This window comes from Gorilla gorilla, chromosome 13, assembly GCF_029281585.2.
Source record: "Gorilla gorilla gorilla isolate KB3781 chromosome 13, NHGRI_mGorGor1-v2.1_pri, whole genome shotgun sequence".
Classification (NCBI taxonomy): Eukaryota; Metazoa; Chordata; class Mammalia; order Primates; family Hominidae; genus Gorilla; species Gorilla gorilla.
The window spans coordinates 128,952,206-128,971,933 of record NC_073237.2 but is presented as its reverse complement, the minus strand read 5'-3'; the positions used below and the strand labels follow the sequence as shown (position 1 = coordinate 128,971,933).

Sequence of the window (19,728 nt, the reverse complement as noted above, 5' to 3'; positions counted from 1 at the left end):
CCATCCCTTTGGTCTCCTAGACTGTTGTTATTTTGTCAGCCAGTGTATTAGCTGTTCCTGCAGATGTGGTAGACATGCCTCATGATTTCATCCAGTTCACCCACAATGTCAAACAGGACAGGCCCAGGGGGCTGCGCTCTGGGGTGTGGGGCTGGGATTCTGCCTCAAGCTGGTCCTTCTCAGTCAGTATTTTCAGTGTGTAATCATAACAGTTCCAAGCATAACTCACTGCTGCCATGTTCACCCTGTATTCTCCATCTTAACAGTAATTGATAAGGCTTTCACAGAGAATTAAAATGTACCGAGCTCTCTAACGCACTGTAGGCCGTTTTACCTTCATACTGGCCATGTGCCTGTGCATAGGTCCTTTCTGATGTACCGGGAAACGAAGCTTGGAGAAAGCTGCTGTGACTCTACAGGGTCATCAGCTAGGCGAGTGGCAGAACTGGGATTCCAACCAAGGTCATCAAATTCTGGTCCTCTGCCCGTCCCCAGCACTGCCACCTGCCATCTGAAGTTCCTGCTTATGTTCTGACAGAACTTCCTAAGAGTTTTGGTCACCTGGGCTAAATAGTCTCAAAGTTCCCATCCATTTCTGGGGCTCTGGTTAAGCCCTTCGTTTTCAAACATCAGCCATATCTAAATATGATCTCTCCTCTTGCCCATCGTGTGCATGGTCTTCCAGGCAGCAAGTGTGCCGGGCCATCCGCGGTTTTTCTCAGTTGCCTGTGGTCTGTGCTGCCTGCCACTGTGCCTGTCCTTGGCCCAGGGCTTGGAGTTCTGAGCTTCACTAGATCTTGATCTTTGGCACGAAGCTGAAGTCCACTTTTCACCAGCCTCTGTGTCCACAGAACCCCTCCTGGGAATGCTGCTGTGATTCCCATGATTCCCACTGCCACAGCAGGACTCAACTGGAGCCGAGTGTCTTCTGGGGCTCTGGTAGTTTTACAAAAGCTAGACTTGATTGGATCCTAAGAAATCACAAAGAAAGCATCCCTAAAACAGCTGGTCTGCCAGCATACTTCTCTACCAGAACAGAACCCAGAGGTTGAAAGAGTCTAGATACAGTTCCTTTTCCTCACTGACCATAAAAGGTAGGGTAGCATCCTCCCTGGGTCGGCCCACGCCAAGGTCAAGTTGTCATGACATCCCACACCAGCTTATTCTTTCCCTCAGCTCCTCTGTGTACAAGCATACGGAGGGCCCGCTTGTCACATTCCCCTGGAGTTGCCTGTTACCCTCACTGTGACCTGAGAGCCACCAAAACCCTACCCAGACATTGCCGCCTTTTTGTCATCCATAGAGTCAGGCACAAGTGTAGAGACTTAGAGTCAGTCCCTGGCCACCTGAAGTCCTCACAGTCTCCTGCGTTCACTGAGAGCCCAGGCTTTTCTTCCCATGTGGGGGACTTGCGTCGTCAGCAGAGACCTTCAGGGCCTAGCCGTGGCCCTGGAACATGTGCTTATAAGCAGCCTCGTTCAGATTAGAGGAGTGCACTTGACCAGTCCTCATTCTGAAGAACCCCTGTCTGTCTGTCTATGTTTTAATTGTACTACACCCTCGCAAAATCAAACCAACTCAAAGCCAAAAGGCAGAGAGGTTTCTGATGAGTAGAAATTAAAATACTCTGGCATTTCACTATAGGACAAAATTCTACCATTTGCTTTTGTTTCCCCTTAGAGTAAATATACTGTTATTTTCTAATTATAAAAATAATGCATGCTCATTGCAAAACTACAGGACATAGGGAAAAGCTCAAAAATTAACCATAAGCCTACATTCAGGTTAATCCTGATACATTTCCTATATCCTTCAGACTTTGCACATATACATACAGGCATACAGATTTATGTATATTAAAAACATTTTATGCCAGGAACTTGCCCCTTGTTTTGAAAACTGTAGCATGGTGGCAGACTGCTATGATTAAACTCTGTGAAGTCAGATTTCCTGAGTTCAAATTCCAGCTCTTGTATTACTGATTTTTGGCCCTGGACAAATGACCTAATCTCTCTGTGCCTCAGTTTCCTTACCAGGAAGTGGGGATACTAGTAGTACCTGTTTCAGGCGGTGGTTGGAAAAGTGAGTAAGTTAAATGCCTATGTCATGTAGTCGGTTTGGATGGCTTTGATTTTACCTGTTTTACATTTAAATCCATTAACAACCCGTGTAATTGGTATTCGCTTCAATGTTTTCATCTATTTGTAGAGCCCATGAAGGGCGCCATTGTGGTCATCACTGCTCTTCAAACAGAGCCTGCAGGAAGTGCTCTAGAGGAGCACTTCAAGACCTTGGGGAAAAGAGTTATTGTTCAGTGACCATTGTGGATAACTGGATAACTCTTAGGAAGAAACAGTTCATTTTTCTGTTAATCAAAATAAAACTTAGATGGAATTAAAGCAGTAGCAAGCTAGATGAAAATATACTTTAATATTTTTGAAATCCTAGAATGAAGACTTTCCCAAACATGACCCTAAAGCCATAAAACACGAAAGAAACTATTGATAGCCTTAACGGTACATAAATAAAATTTAAACTTCTGTCCTATAAAAGAGTGCCGTTAGCAAAAGCCTGAATTAGAATGGGTTTTTACCTAGGAAGATCATTGTGAGAATGTAATGATAAAGTTGGGAGAAGGCCCTGCGATCTCTCTTCTCCAGTGGTCATTGTAACGGGGTATATTGATTTACTAATTAGGCTGTGATTTCACCTTATTGGTGGTGCAAGTGGCATCTGCCTGTCTTGCTGAGTAATCCAGCCTGGTAACTGAGGGGGGGTTTATTCAGCCTTCACTACAAGGGAGTTCCCTGTGGTTAGATAAACTGATCTGTTGCTTGGTAACTACAGGATTACTATGGTGGATGCTCAGGAAGGCCATTGGAGAGGGGTGCGGGTATTTGGAGGGCAAGGAGGGCGAGAAAGTTGGCAGGTTCCTGGGAGCACTGCAGCTTGGCAGAAGGAGAAATTGAATGCCCATCGCATGCTTGGGTTTAGAGCAGTTCATCTTCCCATCTGTACTTCGCCTTTTCAGCATTGGGCCTTGGAACAAAGGAAAAGGAGACAGGGAGCTGGCCAAGGGATGAATGGGTTTTGTTGAGGTGGCTGTCATGACAGCAGGTGAAACCCCTGCAGGGTTGGCCTGAGCTTCTCCCACCTAAGGAAGAGGTCTGGGCTGGAAAATGTCACCCTCTGCCTGCTTGCTGACCACCGGAACCTCTGAGTGCGTGGACTGCTGGCTTTGCATCCCAGGTCAAAAGGACATTGACTAACATGATGAAATAGCCAGGAAAGGTGGTGATGATAACTGAAGGCACGTAGGACCCATCTCCAAAACGTGCTTTCGAACAGCGTCCTCTTCCACCACGTGGGCTCTCCTGTTCCTATTCAGTGGCGCAATGTACGCACTAGTGGTTGCCTTCCTCCACCCCAGACCCATGGTGTTTGTGAAGGGACAGGTCTGGAGGAGCTGTAGAAGTGGCCCCAGTGGTGTGGGTGTCTGCCTGTTGTGTAGGCTGCATTTGTGGGTGTGGGCTTCTGCTCTGTTGGGTGGATGGCAGCCTGGGAGCACGGGCGCACTGCCTGAGCGCTGGTGCCTGGAAGATGCTCCCGCAGCCCGCACCGCTTCTGTAGGCAATTAGTGTATCAGTCACTCCAGTAAGATGCTGGTTCTTTATTTTGCCTTAGCGGTAGCAGGAGCCATCGTTGAAGTGCTGGAGCTTATGCTGGGGAGTATATTTTGACTGAAATTTTGCATATTTTGAAACTTAGGTTGTTACATTTAAAATTATACACATTGTGAACCTGGCTTCAAACAAGAGGGAAGAAAAAGCATTCCTTCCTGTCAGACCCTTTTCACTCTGTCACATAACCTGACTAAAAATAAACTACAGGCACAGGAACTGGCAGCCTTCAGTTTGGAACAAGTTGAGTGCGCCCAACCGCAGGCCCTGTCTCCCGCCACTTCCCAACCACAGGTCAGCCCCCAGCAGCTTGGACCTTCTCCAGGGACACTGGTGCACATGGTCCGCACGGGGCGGGTGACCCATGATGAGACTCGCTGCTCTTTGGGAAGTGGTGGATGCTCTCAGAAGAGCCCCGGCCCAGCTGTCAGGGGCCGTAGCACCAGTCCTGGCTCCTGTGTGGCTCTGGGGGAGGTGCGTGGCATCTCCAGACCTCAGTTTCCTAATGTTTAACTGTGACTGCGATCCACATGCCAACCACCAGCTACCCCCTTATATGTCTTGATTTTTTCTAATCCTCACACCTATGAGTGCCATTCTCAGTGAGGAAACTGAGGCACAGAGCCTAAGTCACTCATTCCGTGTCCTCAGCTGATGAGTGATAGTCAAGTTCCAACCCTGGCTTCTCCCTCCTCCACCCTGCAGCTCTGCTGTCTCCCCTCACCACTCCCTACTCAGTTGCCTGGCTCCTGCCCCACTGTCTGCTGAAGTAGTCCTTAGGAGACCACAGAGGACCCCTCCCATCACATCTCACCATTTTCCACCCTTGGTCCAGCTGAGTCCTCCTGCCCCCCCTGACCCGGCAAATCGTTCTCTGCCCTGAGTTTGCCTCTTGGCTTCTCCACTTATCAGCCATGTGGTCCTGGGGCAGGTTACCCTCCTTGAGTCTTTGTGTCCTTGTCTGTAAATGAGGATAATAACCGTACCCACCTTGTTGAGCGAGGATTGTAAGAGATTGTGTATGTGAATCATTTCCCACAGACCCCAGGAAGTCTTCCCTGTATACTTCTAATCTTCTCACTACATCCTGCCCTGATGTGCTCACCCCATAAACTCCTGGCCTTTAAATGTTATCTGTTCATTGTCTCCTTGTTTCAGATCTTCTTTTCCTGCAGAGGTTGGCTTGAATGTGTCTTCCTGTATGTTGCAATAGAAAACACCATTGTATGACTGTCACCCTGTCCTCTGAAGTGTGATTAGAAACAGGTATTATTGCTTTAGCTCGGTTATAATGGGTTTCTACAAGCTTTCACAGTCAGGTTAACAACACACTCTTAGTCTTATTTCTAATTCTTGGGTTTTAAAGGCATTGTTACATTTATTTTGACCACAATTTCAGTTCAGTTTATTCTCTGATTACAGCAAAGAAAATGCTCTGAATGTAGTAGCAGAACGTAACATATGTCTTTGTGAGAACTCCATGACACTGTAGTATCCTAAGACATTGCCATTTTGGTATTGAAGGAGTTGCCAGCAAGGAAGTGTGGATTTATTGGTAATTGTTTTATTGTTGTTGCTTTGGTTAAAATCCTGTCTTAAGAAACATTGTTTTACTCTTCAGTTTTCATAATCATTCTTCTTATGTATGATTGAACATCTACAAATTTCCTCCTCTGATCTTCCAATCAAATGGTAAAATTGCGGTCTTTTCAGAACAGTTATCAGGATTCGACATCGGAAATTGATTTTCAACCTTTGGCATTTTCTGAGTGACTTAGGGTAGGGAGAGACCTCCCTCTAACACCCGGGTTTGTGTGGGCTGCAGAAAGCTGCTGGTCTAATCCTAGATGCAGACATTGACCAGGCTGTGCCCTGGGTTTGGGTTTTGTAGGGTCAGAAATATGTTTAAGAGTTTTTTCCGTTCATAAAGAGCTATCTGGCTGTCATCCCAGCCTTCACTCTGGGACCCTGGAGGGCTGCGTGGAACTTGCTGGACTTTGCTCCCGCAGGGCTGAGTCCTGAAGCCCTCAGGAGCCCATGAGGAGGCCAGTTGCTTTAAGCTGCTTAGGGGTTACCGGGAAGCTGCCGCGAGCTTTCACTGCTTCATGTTGTTGAGTGTGACGGTGGGTTTTTCCCTGTCCTTTGGCAAACCGCTGTATCATACACCTCATTTGCCATCAGAGCATGAGGGTGTATAGTTCTTTTTTTCCCCATGAAAACAACACAGAACAAAGCCTCACTTTTAAAAATGCCATGATATTTTGCCACCGTTATGAAAATCTGTCAGCGCCGTATCTAATCTTCTGGTGCATCGAATATCAAAACAAGTACTATTGAAGGGATTGTACTTTTGTTAATACAAAAATGTCAGCTTCACAGTCTCAGAACCAGCTGCTATCAGCCTCTTTCCAAATGGGAAAGAAAAATAATAAAGATTCTTTTCCCTCTCTGCTGTTACTGTTCTTCAGGCCTGACCTTCATAAGAAGACCCAGAGTAAACACAGCCTCGCTGAAATCCTACGTTCGGAATACTCAAGCGGCATGGAGGCCAACGTCGCCAAGGTCAAAAAGCAAAACGCACCTGGAGAGCCTGGTGGCCGGCCCCTGCAGCACAGTCTGCAGCCGACACCCTGCTTTGGCCGTGGGAAAACATTAAAATGGAGAAAAACCCAAAAAGGTTTACAGCGGGACAGCAAGACTTCCCAGAAAGTTTAAAATCTCTCTGGGTCTTCGAGTGGATCCTGGAAGCCCCGGGTGGCAGTGGATTGATGTCCAGTTCTTGTCAGAGGAGCCTTGTGAAAAATAACTGCGCCTTTGCCTGAATACCACATCCTCAAGAATCAGAGGGGCCACAGCCCTTCTCCTCCGTGGGAGGCCCTGGAGCCTGATAGAAATCAGTGGTGTGGGGCAATGTAGAGACTAGCCAGCTCCCGACGGAAGGGGTCTGTGTCTTGTATTGATCCCATCAGTGCCTGGCACTCCCTTCACCCAGGTGCTGATGTGCCAGGGTTGAGCTGGCACCCCGGGATGTGATGTAAGAACGCCCTGCGCGTCAGCCTGGAACGGGCTTGATTGCTGCCCTTAACTGTGTTCTGAAGTTTCACAGCTTGGCTTCAGCCTATCAGCGCATACATTGGCATGAATTTTGTGAATTAGGGTGTTAAAAACTGGAATTGAATTTGTACAAAAAGAGAATATATTTATCACTAATTATTTTCTTAATGTAGGAATGTACCGTTAAAAAGGACCAAAAGTTTTTGGTCTGGGTCAAAAAATACGAATGTGTTTTCAGGCTTGTGGTCCCTCTTATTTTCTTCTGGAAACATGAGGTTGCATTTACATGCATTGCTCCCTCTTTCATGTCCACTGAAAGCTCACTCTCTCAGGGCTAATTGATTTACTGTTGGCTTTTTATTATTTGCCTTTGAAGTCAAAAGGCACCAGTATCCCAAGCTTTTTTTCCCTATCGAATCCTGTCTTGTCTTCAAGAAAGGTCCGGGGGTCTTTGTATTGTGACCCAGGCCACAGCTGCCCGCGCCCCCCCCCCCCCCGCCCCACCCCTGTATTGTGTTTTCTGGGAGGTTTGAAAGAGGCCCCCTGGAGCGTATTGATTTCCCAATAAATGTAAGATTTGGGCACTTGCAGAGGGGTCCAGAAGAGAAAGGGTTGGAGGCCTCCACACCTGTGGGCACCGCTCCTGTCCTCTCCACTGTGTCTTGCCTTCTCAATTTCCTTCTCCTCTGCAGTGACTGTGCCACCCTCTGTGGTCTCCCCAGGACCAGTGTTGAGGCACCACTTCAGTAGATCCCCCCAGATCCATGGAAGGTCTGAGTGGCCACGAGAGCGTGGTGAGAGTTGGCAAGGTTGGCCTTCCTGCAGGGACCATGGGGGGTCAGCATCCTTGCCTCCATTCTAGACACAGGTGAATGTCAGTGGGCACCCACACTGGCGGAGACTCCAGTGTGAGGGCAAGGAGGAGCCTAGTGAGACTGGATCCTCTGCAGGTGGAAAAATAGGACCTTCTCAGAGTTGGCTGTCACATACAAATTAACAGGGACTGTGGGTGACGTTTCTAACAATAATAATTAAAAAACTACAACCCTGCAGCACATGTCAGCCTGGCGTTGGGCAAGTCTGCCACCTTTCTTTTATTTCGATGTGTAATGGTTCACATGATTTGGATGAGAAAAGGAGGGATCAAACTTTATAGACAAAACCCAGCTGTGTGAAAAACAGGATTAATGCCAGTGATTGGGGATGATCAAAGAGAAACCTTACTTTTTCTCCCCCTAGTACTCATTCCACTAAAGGGCAAATTGGCAGAGTTCGGCATCCCTGGGGGGAAAGAGAAGTGCTAGAATCATGCAACGTGTGAGTGACGATAATTCCAAGATCAAAACTTACACACTTAATCTGCTAACTCTTATGGTGAGGGTTTCTTGCCATAGATGCTATGTGGGTCTGTTTCACTATATTACCCCAGTTAATAAAGAAACATGGATTTAGCAGATTTAAGGTTAATATTGTTTAAATTTAAATAACCTTAAAATAAATCTCTTTCTCTTCTATTATGGCTCTTGACAGATTATACATTTCAGGCACCAATTAGGCAAAGCTTTAGCCTAATTCCACTGTACATATTCTAATTTTTGTGTATGTTTAATCATGCCTCTTTTTAAAATTTCCCAAACTTACTCATGTCTCTCTATATCATAAGCCTGGTTCCCATATTTAGAGTCACACAGAATTTGGACATTTAATAGAATGTTGCAGCCTAAAAGCGTTTCCCCCAAGTGGGCTTGTAGAATGTTTTTTTGGAAACCAAAACATCCTCATGTTTGCCACAGCCTTAGCAGTTGACGGGCCTCATTCTCACGCACTGAAGGGCAGAGACCACTTGCTGAGAGATGAAGTCTGTGCTGATGTGCAGACAGCCCCTTCCACTCTAGAGAAGCAACGAACCAACCAAATCTCAGTAAAGGACTTCCTTTTTTTTTTTTTTTAACGAAGCCCAGTGGGTTATTTTGATTTTTTTCTTTTCCCCCTGGGGTGAAGGGAGGAGAACTTTAGGGAAGAGGGGAGTAAATGAGACCTTTCGGAGCAGGTATCTCCCAAACTGCCAGGGGCCTCCCCGCTTAGCCCTTCAGGCCACAGTCAGTGGAAGCCATTAAAATCCGGGCGTCGCTTCGTAGAGACGCAAGTTGAAGGCTTTTCCACGGGAGAAGTTGCCCTGCTTGAAAAGGCTTCTTAACTGGTCTTGTTAAACCTCCCCCTTGACCATTAGACATTATCTCTTAATCTGCTCCACACTAAGAAGAATCCAGAGCCAGGCCTGTCGGTGTGGGGGGAGTGGGGCACCCTGCAAATCAGCTCAGGTTCTCAACTTGCCCCAGTCCTCAATTTCCCTTGCGACCGAGGGCCAGCAGGGAGCTCTAAACTTCTTTTCAACTTTGTTGCCCCCTCCCTGTTGAGTCGGCGTTTATGAGGGGGGATGGGTCAGTGGCAGAGCGGGGGAGGATGGCTTCTCAGCCCTCTCCTATTGTCAGGCCTGTTGGGGTCCCACATTCATTCTTTTTTTCTTACATGAGAGCTCGCCCAACCTCAGGGTTGGGAACAGAAACCAATTTAGCCTTCTAAGTGGATGGAAGGCAGGAGCCCACCTCACTGCAAAGGTTGTGAAGTTATTATTACAGATGGGATGTGCAGGACAATTTAAAATATTCTAATTATAAACTTGTAGGGAAGCCTTGTTCTTCATTAATGTAAGTATGAAATCGCCTCTGAGGTACAAGGACAATTACATAGTTGAGAATGTGTCTGTGGTTTGCGCTGCCACTGTGTAAATGTGAGGGTGGTTGCTACGGTCTATCTCCTTCACTTTCACAAAATGAAAAGCACACCAGTGCAAGTTGTCCTTTGATAGATTTTTAATATGATTTTAAAGAGTTTTGTTTGGTCTCATTCTTATTCAATGAGATTAATTTAAAGCACTTATCCCCTGGGTTTAAGTCAATCCATGTAGGATTTGGGCAGAGTTTGTTGCATGGGGGGTTTTGTTTGCAGGAGGCTATGAGAGACTCCTTTCCCACTTCATTAACCCTGAGATGGGGACAGTCTCTCCTCACCCCCCACCAGAGCCAGAGCTGGGGATTTACCAACCCCCATTCACATGCAAAAGAACTCGAAAGCCGAGGGGCTCCTTGACTTAATTAGCTGCTGTGCATTTTGCAAAATTAGAATAATACCCTCGCCATCCCAGGAAAGAAAGCTGCTGTGCGAGGGTGTTTGGGGGCAGGGAGGAAACAGTAGCGGACCTGGCTGTGGGTATGGTTTTCGAGAGGGGTTATAGTCTGAACACAGACCCCGTCTTCAGAGAAACCCTGCCCCCAAACTAGAGGGGCCACGGCTTGCCGGCCCCCAAAACTTCCCAGCGCTGAGGGTTAGCGAGCTGCATGTGGTGTGTGGGAAGGGAGCACCTGCGCCCACCTCCCCAGAGAGGGAGCAGTCTCAGGTGACCGTGGCCCTTTGAACGTGAACTGGAAGCCTCGAGTCTGACTCGGGACTTAAACCCCTCTCCCCTGAGATGCTAGAGCTGCGGTCTGGGGCAGCCAGAAGAGATGGGGCAGACGCTGGGATTTGGCTCCCCTCTGGGTCTCATTTCCAACCTCCTCCCGGGGTAAAGGGGAGGTGAGAAGATGTGGGAGTGAAGGTTTACCCGATGTGGCGTCTGGTTCGCAGCGAAGGCGCGCGGAGTCCTGCCTGGTGCGGGAGGCCGGGAGGCCGGGAGGCCGGGAGGCCGGGGCCGCCTTGGCGCCCGCGAGCGTAGGGAGCCCGAGCGCGGCCGGACGCTGGGCGGAGGGTGGGAGTGATGGGGGGAGCAGCCTCGGAGCCCATCTGTCGGCCCGCGCCCGGCGGGCCGGTCACCAGCTGCCGGGGCCCTTGTCGCGGCCAGATGAGTCGGCTCGGCGAGGGCCCCGCAGCCGACCGAGGCCCCGCGCTGACCCCCGCCTGTTCCGGCACGGACCCCCGCCCTGGCCCTCGGGACCGTCTGGGAGCCGCTAGGAACCAGATGGAGACAGAGGAGGAGGAAGGGAACAACGGGCTGGCGTCGCTGTAGAGATGGGAAGACTGAGGCCAGGGAGGGGAGACCCCGGCCCCAGCGAGTCCCGTCGGGGCCCCCGCGCATGTCCACAGCACCGGGGAAGAGAAGGGGGACAAAAATGTTTCGTTATTGAGGATGGAAGGAAACCGAGTCCCCAGGAGAGGGATGGGAGAGGGGTTGAGTGCGGACCCAGCGACGCGAGCGCGGACAGGCGCCTGGTCATTTGTAAGAAGTTTATTTCGACATTTAAAAAAGAGAGAACCCGAGAGGCCTGGCTGCCCCCGGACCGGGGCTGAGGCTGGGGGCTGGGGTCGGGGTGGGTGGGCAAGCCCCCTCGGCCCCTTCCTGCCCCGCCTGGGAGTGGGGAGGGCACAGGCCACAGACTCACTAATCCACGGACACGGTCACGGGCTCATGGGTCACGAATAAATAACTTCATATACACTTTGCACACGGTATGTACAGCTCAGCCGCTGGCCCAGGTGCTCGAGGGGTAGGGAGACGGGGCTCCGCACTCCCCTTCTCTCCCTGGCGGGGGCGCGGGAAGAGGGGCTGTTCTCCACCTGGAGCGTAGAAGGGGCGTGGGAGAGAGCGAAGCCTGGGAATCAGCCGCACCCGCTCCTGGGGAGAAAGGGGCGCCTAGGGGAGCCGGCAGAGGCTGGGGGTGGGGAGTGGCAGAGACGCGTATGTACACCCGGCGGGTGGGGATGGCTCCCGGACAGAGCGGCCGCGAGAGAGGACGCCGAGGGGGGCTGGGGAGACGCAGTCCGGGGTCCGGGCCTCAGTGGACTTGGCATTTGGCCCTTCGGGGGGCACTGGGCTGGGGCGCCAGGGAGGGCCGGACAGGGCCCCCTCCCGGGAAAGGGCGTCGAACCTGCGCCCTCAGAAAGGCGGGCGGAAGGGGCCACGCCGAGCCCGCGGGAGGAGGCCCCGGAGCCGACGGGCGCCTCACCGAGGCTGCGCGGCGCGCGGGAGGACGCCGGCCAATGGGGGTAGCGGCGGGGGCGGCTCGCTGGCGCCCTGGAGTCCGTGGATGAGGATGCGGGGCACCAGAGGTCTCTGGAGAGCAGGCGGCGGCGCGCTGGGGCCGCGGTACAGGTAGAGCGCCGCGCCGGGGTCCAGGTTGGAAACCAGACTCTGCGGGTAGAAATAAGGCGACGGGAACATCCGCTGGAGCGCTGAGTAATTGCCTGCCTCCGCCAGCAGCTCCAACCCGACGGCCGTCTGTCGCTTCCATTTAGTCCTGGGGGCCGAAATAAACGCGTATGGCGGGATCAGGGCTAGGGCATCCAGCGACCCCAGCCCCTCCCCACTGCTTGGCCCAGAGAGCCTGTAGGGAGGCCAAGAGGGATCGTACTCATTTGTTAATAAATAACCGAGTGCCAGGCACCATCGCACGCCTTACGTGCATCCTCTCCATTTATGTTCTACCGGCCTTCCGTGGCTCTTACCCCACTTTACAGAGAGGAAAACTGAGGTCTGGGCCGGTTTTCAAAAAGGAGCCTGGGTTTTAAGCCCTGCTGTCTGACCCCAAAGCCCGGCTCTAACTGCGCCTTACCCTGCCCAGGAGATCGCAGAACGAACCCTTGGAGCTGGGTAGGGGGGCTCCTCCCTGCGCGTGCCTCTTTATGAAGGTAGGATCACCCTGGAGAGGCCTGAGGGGATGGGGGTGTGCTCTGGTCAGGGAAGGGAATGCGATTGATTCCTCTGCAGGCTGGCCGGGCTGCAAGCTAGCAGAAGCGAGCAGGCCTGAAATGGCAACCGGAGAGGACCCGCTCCCGGCTCGCATGCCCTGCCCGCTGGAGCAGGCTGCACCTGCCATCCTCCAGGGCTCGCACTGCGAGCCCTGCGCACTGTCTGGCCCCAAAGTCCAGAGGCCTTGGCCAGCCAACGGCCTGGGGTTTGGAGAAGTCAGGCCTGGACCCTAGGCTCACCTGCCAGATGAGGCTAGGCGGACCAGCCAGGGTCCCACTAAGGTGGGCTCAGCCACACCAGCCCTGTTTCCCTCCCTGAATTATTCATCATCATCATAATTGTGTAATTACTGTAACAGACCTTAATTATTGATGCCCGGAGCAGTAATCAGTATTTATTATTAATGGGGCGATGTGTTCTGAGGCTTGTTTATGAAAAGCACCATTCCTGCCTCTGCTAAGAGCGTGCGAGTGACTGTGGGGCTGAGCGTGCGTGCGTGTGTGACTGCAAGTTGTATCGATGTGTGTGTCGGTGTGTGGCTATTTGGGTTGAGCGTGTGGATGCCTGTGTGTTTGTACATTTGCATCTACGTCTGGTGAGCGTGTTCGGGAGGGAAATTAGGAAACAGGTTCAAGTCCGGTGCCCCAACACCAACTTCCCAGTCACCCTGTCCCCAAGGAGCAAGGGCTTGGCCAGTTCCCCCCTCAGGTTTTGGGACCAGAAAGGCTGGGGAGGCCTGAAGAGCCTCACAGAAACTCAGAGGCCCCTGAGGCAGCTGCCTGGTCTGGGCCAGGCTTCAACACCCCAAGGGCCACTACCTGGCCATCCTCTTCACAGGCTTCCTGGGCATCAAGATTGTCACCCCTCCAAGGGCCTGGGGCTTCCAAGACCCACGCTGGTTCAGGTGGGGGCTCCAGGCAGACCTCCCCCGACTCCGGCTGAGCTGGGGCAGGACTTGGATCTTCAGTGGCCTATGTGTCTGTCCACCCATCTGGGGGAGGGCTGTCTGGACGCTGGACACCAAGTCTAGTCTCATCTCTGTCCCTCACTGTGGGGACTTTGGGCAAGGCCTTGTCCCCTTAGGGACTCAGTTTCCCACTTTTACAGAATGGGGGAGGCTCTGGGGCCCTCCCTTAGCACCAACCTGTAGGCTCCTGGTCCCCTCCAGGAGCTGTGAGGAAAGGGGAAGTTCCCTTTCTGCCTCTACCCCCGCAGCCGGCCCTCACCTGCGGTTCTGGTACCAGGTCTTGACCTGCGTGTCGGTGAGGTTGAGCGAGGCGGCGAGCTCCATGCGGTCCTGCACGCTCAGGTACTTCTGCCGCTCGAAGCTGCGCTCCAGCTGCGCCAGCTGATGGTCGGTGAAGGCCGTGCGCGCCTTGCGTGGCTTTTTCAGGCGCACCGGGGGACTGTCCCTGGAGCTGGAGATCTCACGGTCGCCCTCCTCCTTCACTGCGGACACAGCGGCATGTCAGGGCCCGGCCTCGCAGCCGCCGCCGGTGCCCTCCCGCTCCTGCCCGTGGCGTTTGTGTAACCTCGGCTTCCGACAGCGGTGGTTCCGCGACACCCAAGCTCGCGGGGGCCGCTCTTAGACGGGACCTCTGGGGCCCCGGGAACAGGACATGAACCCTGAGGGGAACAGGACGGCGGCGGGAGCGCCCGAGGCCGAGACCCCCCGGGCAGCTCCGGGGAGAAAGAACCCGAAGCTGGCGAGAACTCCAGTCCCTGCGCCGCGCTCGGCGCTCTGCCCGCGCTCCCTGGAGGGATAAACGGAGCCGCGACGATGGAACCGGACCCAGCCTGCCAGAGTAGGGGAGGGGACCCAGGGTTTCTGGCAGAGTGAGCTCCGCGTCTGGGCCCCAGTTTCTCCGGCTGCGTCCGTGACAGGAAGAGAGGAAGCCGAAGGCTGGGGTCTGGGGAGAGAAACCTGCGTGGAGGGACAAAAACCTGCTCTCTCCGGAACCACTCTTTGTCCTCAAGGACAGATCATTGTGCCCCGCCTGGCGTTGCCCCTATATGGAAACGAATTCGTAGTGATGATTTCTCCCGACACTCGCTACCTACACAGGGCGCTGGGCGGAAGGCTCCGGGTCTGCGAGCGCCGAGCACTGGGAGAATAAGCCACCCTGCCACTCGCTTGCCCCTTGGGCGCAGCGCGCATTGCCCAGGTCTGCGTTCCGTTGTCATTACATTGCCCGCTAACGATGGCTCCTGCTACACCTGCGTGGCATCGTGTGTTTACACCCCACAGTCGGGACAGAATTGCACCGGAGGCCCAGCTCCTGAGGTCGAAGGATAGACCTGGCACAGGTAGTTTCTTTATCCCAGACACTTTCGTTCGGCTTTGACTGCACAGAAAACACTTAATCGAACAAGCTCAATGCTCACCCTCCTTCTCCCTCTAAAGCGATTATATAACCAGCTAGACCACTTCCCCAAAATTGGCGGCTCAGACTGGGGCTTTCCCCGAACCTACTCCCTTTTTTCTCTGTTTTCTTTTATGGTGGAGTTTCATTGTGCGTGGCGTTTGCAGTAACAGGGTTCAGCTGAATGCAAGGTGATTTCTCTCTGTAGGAAACAATAATCCGGTTAATTGAGCCGCTAGGGATCGAGACTTTTCAACTGAAAAGGCAGCGCTTCGCTGCAAGGAGGGCCTGGCATCCAGCCTGGTGAGCCAGGAGAGCGCAGAGGAGAAACGGCAGCCCGCTAAGGCTTTCCACCTGCCTCCTCCAGGCTGGCACCAGGCTCTCCCTGCCCTGTGGGCTCCCCATATTTGGGCATGGCCACCATCAGGAGAAGGGGATGTGTTCGAATAGGGGGACTTGAGTTCCGTCTGTGCAGACAGATAGTTTAAATAAGTTTGAGGAAACGATCATCCAAATCTCAAACTTGATATCGTAGAACTCTTACTTTTTGACCAAATTGCCTGGGCTACTTAATGAAAATCCCCCGCTTCTCAGGGACGAGGTCTGCGTTGGAGGTCGGGAGGTGTTCAGTTTGTGGTGTCAGGAAGAATGGGTCAGCTACTGGGTCTTTTCTTCTGTTCCCCCTCCAGCGTGGGCTGGAGCCTTTGAATGCAGGTTCTGTGCCCACTCTGCCTTGGCCTCCTCTTGGATAGGCTCAGCCCAGGGGGTACTGGCTTCCCAGACTCTGATTCTAGAGGCTACATCTCCGTGTCCCCGAGTTCCAGACCCATTCACCGACCCTGCCTGCTGGGAACAAAACTCTGATTTGGGTTCTCCCTGGACCTTGGATCCAGCCGCTAGTGTCGCCGACCACCTTACTTCAAAGCCGAGTTTTGGCTTCTTTAAATATTATCAAATAAATATTGTTTGAAGAGCCTTTGATAGCAGAAACTTGGGATGAGGCTGACCTTCCCCCATGCCCTCCTTGGAGGAAATGACTCAGCTTGGAAGGCGGCTGGAGAGTAGACCAGCTTAAATGCTCCACGGACTGGCTCAGGGTGTCTGTTTCTCAGCTCTGAAAAAGTCCCCTCCACGTTTGAGAAACGCTCCAGACAAGGCCTCGCTGCCTGGCCCTGCTCCTTTTTTCACTAGGGGCAAAGGCAGCAACACCTGGGGTGGGGGTTGGGCAAGACCTTCTACCCCCTTCGCTCCAAACCTATCTAAGCGATATGTAGACAGCCGGCCCTCGTCACCTCCCGATCAGATATCCTCAGAGACAGGAGAAGAAAATTGATATTCTAATTATCTTAAACGAAACCTGTCCTCAAAATCCTTCCTGGGGGCAAAGAAATAAAAGGAGGCAAGGGCCTAACTGTGTCACTATCTCCAGTTCCAGCCATTAACATGGGCGGTGGAAGATTCGTGCTCTTTGCTCTAACTAAAGCGGGGCCGTTCTTGTTGCAAATGGTAAATAATAACCATGATGTTATGAATATATATTTACATTGACTTCCCCCTCCTTCCTCCTCCCCCTTCTCCGTGCCAGTCTCTCTCCAGCGCAAGTTTTCTTTGCCTCTCTAAGCAGGCCCCCGGGGGGAGGAGCAAGGGCCACTGGGCCCGGGTGCCGGCCTGGGGGTACCCGCATGCCTCTGGATCTCCTCCTGGCCGCTCCGTTAAACCTGCCTACTTTCCAGGCATGGTCGGCACAGCGTGGCTGAAGGAGGCTCGGCCATTTGCGTGGGGGAAATCAAGAAAATGGGATGTGCAGTCGGACCGATGAATTTCGGTTTGGAGTCAGGACATATCCACAAACGAATTCTTGGTTGGGAGGAGGGTGTTAAATGAGCCTTCCTAAAATTTTGGGAAGACTTGGTCCAAATAGGGACCAGGAGGTATGGCACTGGGGGCGGGGTGGGGGTGTTGGGGGAGGAGGCAAGACAATAAAGAAGTTGCCCTTACAGGGAAATTTTATCTCTTGAAAAGATTTCTGGGAATCAATTATGTGCTTGAAAGAGCTCTGAACAGCCTCTGCCCACTCCCAGTGATCTGCTAGATAGGGACGTGGGGCTGTCTCCCATGAAGCCCTCATACTCCTCTTCACCTTCTGCCCCTTGACTTCTTCCTTAGAAAGAACTTTGTGCCTCTGGCTTTGAAAAACAGCTAAAGTCGAGGTAGTGGCTGGGGGTCAGAAACAAAATTAGGGAATTCTTTTTTTTTCTTCTTCCCTTTCCCTCCCTCCCTTCCTTCCTTCCTTCCTTCTCCCTTTCCTTTTAACCCTGATCTCATCTCCTTGGTTAAGATGGGATGAAAATGGAACAAACAACAACGACGATTCATAGTGGCAAAAAGAAAAGTGGAGGGGCAACAACCCCAGTGTAGTGGGAGAAAAGGCTGGTTACTCAGGAATCCCTGGAACTTGCATAAAACCTGGAGTTGGTTGCTCAAGGCACTTAAAATCAAATTCAATGAGAGCCGTTGGGGGGTGGGTGCAGGGTACTGCCCTCTCCACTAGCCCCCTGACCTGCTCCCAGGCAGCTTCCTGGCTGAGGTTTCTGCTTTGAAGTGAGTGCCTCTTTTCATGACTCGCAGAACTCGGATCACACTGGGCCCATTGGGAGGAAAAGCCCTGTTTCTCTTCCTGTCTGGAAATGTAGATTAAAAAGCAGAAAATTCTGACTGTTCTCAGGGCTCCAGCTGAAATTTTTCTGCTGCATTTTCACTCTATAAAGCAGAACCCTTTCAGTCTTCCATTGCTTCTGCACGGTTTCTTCCTAGAGAGCCACTGGCCTGATTGGGACCTGCTCCTGTCCACCAGCACTGCTGGAAGGGAGGGGTCCCAGTCGAAGTTTAGAAAGTTTGCTTTGTGCATTTTGGGGAAATCTCCCCTCGGGCACACAGTATCCCTCCCCTGCCCACACTGTCTCCACCAGACTCTTTGTTGCTCAAAGGCATAACCACAGGACTGGCTGAAATGTTCTGAGGAGAACCACTGCTCAACCTGAGCCCTGGGGGAGCCCCCAGGTGAGCGAGTGCATGTCCCGCCATGTGTATTCCTTTTAAATGTCAGTTTTTAGATACATAGCATCCCCCCAAGTTTTCACCTCCTGCTTTCTTACCTTTATACTCAGAGTCCGATGAGGCGTTGCTGCCACTTTTGTCCAGCTTGTCTCTAAAGTCCTCCGCGGCCTTGGCCGCAAGGCGGCCCCCAGGCTCAGGGGCTGCCGGCTGCCCGCTGCTAGAGTAGGGTGCACAGGCCGCGAGTGGTTTGCAATCGGCAAGGATGTCCCTGATCAGAAAGGAGGAGGTGACGGTGCGCGACTGGGCCGGGGCTGAGAGCTGCCCGGGCTGCAGGTGGGAGTCCAAACCTGGGCCGGATGCCCCGCCAGGCCGTGGGGTGCCCGTCTCCAGACAGTCCCTTCCTGGAGAGGCTGGCGAAGAGCAGTCGCTGCTGCTCTCTGAGCGTGGACTCAGCTCCAGGGGCGAACGGCAGTCCCCGAGCAAGGGGTCCCCCTTGGGAAGGGCGGGGCTGCCCGCGCGGTGGGAGAGAATGGAGTCGATCCCAAAGCCATTGGAGCCTTCCATGGCCAAGCTGCGACCTGTCCTCCCCAAAAGCTCCCCACCCACCCCCAACCCCAGCCGCCGCTGCCCCTGCCCCTAGCTGCGGGCTGGCATGGGGAAGGCGGGCAGGGAGCCTGCGGGCACCTTGGACGGAGTTCAGCCTTGGGGGAGCCCGGGAGCTCTGGGCCAACCTCCTCTGCGCATTAGATCCAAAAGGGCTCAGTGCGTCTTCTGCAGCATCGCGCCGAGCCGCCGAGCCGAGGGGGGGTGGTGGGAGTGTCAGGGAGGAATGGGAGGGAGGGCGCGCCAAGTTGGGGAGAGCAAAGGGGGAGACGGACGGCCCGAGGGCCCCCTTGGCACAGAAGAAACGCGAGGATGTTGGAATCTAAATAAAGAATGGCGTTTTAAAAATCCAAACCGCACGCTTCTTCCAGGCAAGTGGTGGCTGAGGGTGGCCAGGTCAGCACCGCAGATAGCTGCGGGCCCGGGCCGCGCTAGCAGCGGGCGGAAAGGAGCGCGCCTGGCGGCATCAGCACCGCGGAGAGCGGCGGCGGCTGCCCGCGGCTCATGACTCTCCACCTGGCCGGGGAGGTCCTCTCTCCGCGCCCTCGCCGCTCCGGGGGCCCGTCAGCACCGTGGACAGCGCCTCCCTGCTCCTCGGCGGCAGCTCTCCGCCGGTCCGCGCGCGCCTTCTCCTCCCCCCCTTCCTTTAAAAAATGAACTTGTGTCACTTTTACTTTGGGTCTAGGTTTTTTTTTTGTTGTTTCTTTTTTTTCGTTGTGTTGTGTGTGTTTTTTTTAAGGGGACTCGCCCACGTGTCCCCGGAGTGATGACGCTGATTGGCTCTGGCCGATTTTGGGGGTGATGTCACGGCTCCGCAAGCCGCTGCCCGATTCCCTTTCAGTTTGATTAAAAGAGACACTGAATTAATTACAGCACAGACCCAACTGTTTACCGGCGATTTCCACACGGTTTGCTTTCATTAGGCCGGTGACGAAGCTCCTAATGAGGGTGATTAGCCAACGGGGGTACGGCTGGAGGGGAGGGGGCCGAGCCGACTGCGCTGCGGTGGGCTGGGATGTGCGCTGGGCTTTTTTTTTTTTTTTTTTTTTTATGGTTCCCCGACCCTTTCCCACAGTTATTCAAATTATTCGTCCGCAGGTCTGTTGTAGATCCTTTTTCCTTCCCCCGTTTTTCTTCCTCCAGCATCAGAAAGGGACTAAAACCAGCGGAGGAAGAAGTGTGTGTGTGTGTGTGTGTGTGTGTGCGCGCGCGCGCGTCGAGAACCCCT

General features: G+C 53.0%; 2 protein-coding genes across 8 annotated transcripts in view; one reads left to right on the top strand and one right to left on the bottom strand.

Moving 5' to 3' along the window:
• Nucleotides 1–19,728, top strand: part of DDX31 (DEAD-box helicase 31) — a 122,504-nt gene that overhangs the window by 69,128 nt on the left and 33,648 nt on the right. For 3 of the 7 annotated variants that reach the window (XM_019033885.4, XM_004048776.4, XM_004048775.5), the window contains one exon: nucleotides 6,149–8,248. The exons of the other annotated variants lie outside the window; for them this stretch is intronic. In XM_019033885.4, the coding sequence (XP_018889430.2) occupies nucleotides 6,149–6,395 (247 nt within the window). In that variant the 3' untranslated portion in view covers nucleotides 6,396–8,248. Of the gene's footprint in view, nucleotides 1–6,148; nucleotides 8,249–19,728 lie in introns of those variants that run through there. 7 annotated transcript variants of the gene reach the window in all.
• BARHL1 (BarH like homeobox 1) lies at nucleotides 10,941–18,933 on the bottom strand. The gene is made up of 3 exons (XM_004048774.5): nucleotides 17,996–18,933; nucleotides 13,704–13,926; nucleotides 10,941–12,025 (listed from the first exon to the last, which is right to left on the bottom strand). The coding sequence occupies exons 1-3, from the start codon at nucleotides 18,459–18,461 to the stop codon at nucleotides 11,731–11,733; spliced, it is 984 nt and encodes a 327-aa protein (XP_004048822.1). The 5' UTR covers nucleotides 18,462–18,933; the 3' UTR covers nucleotides 10,941–11,730.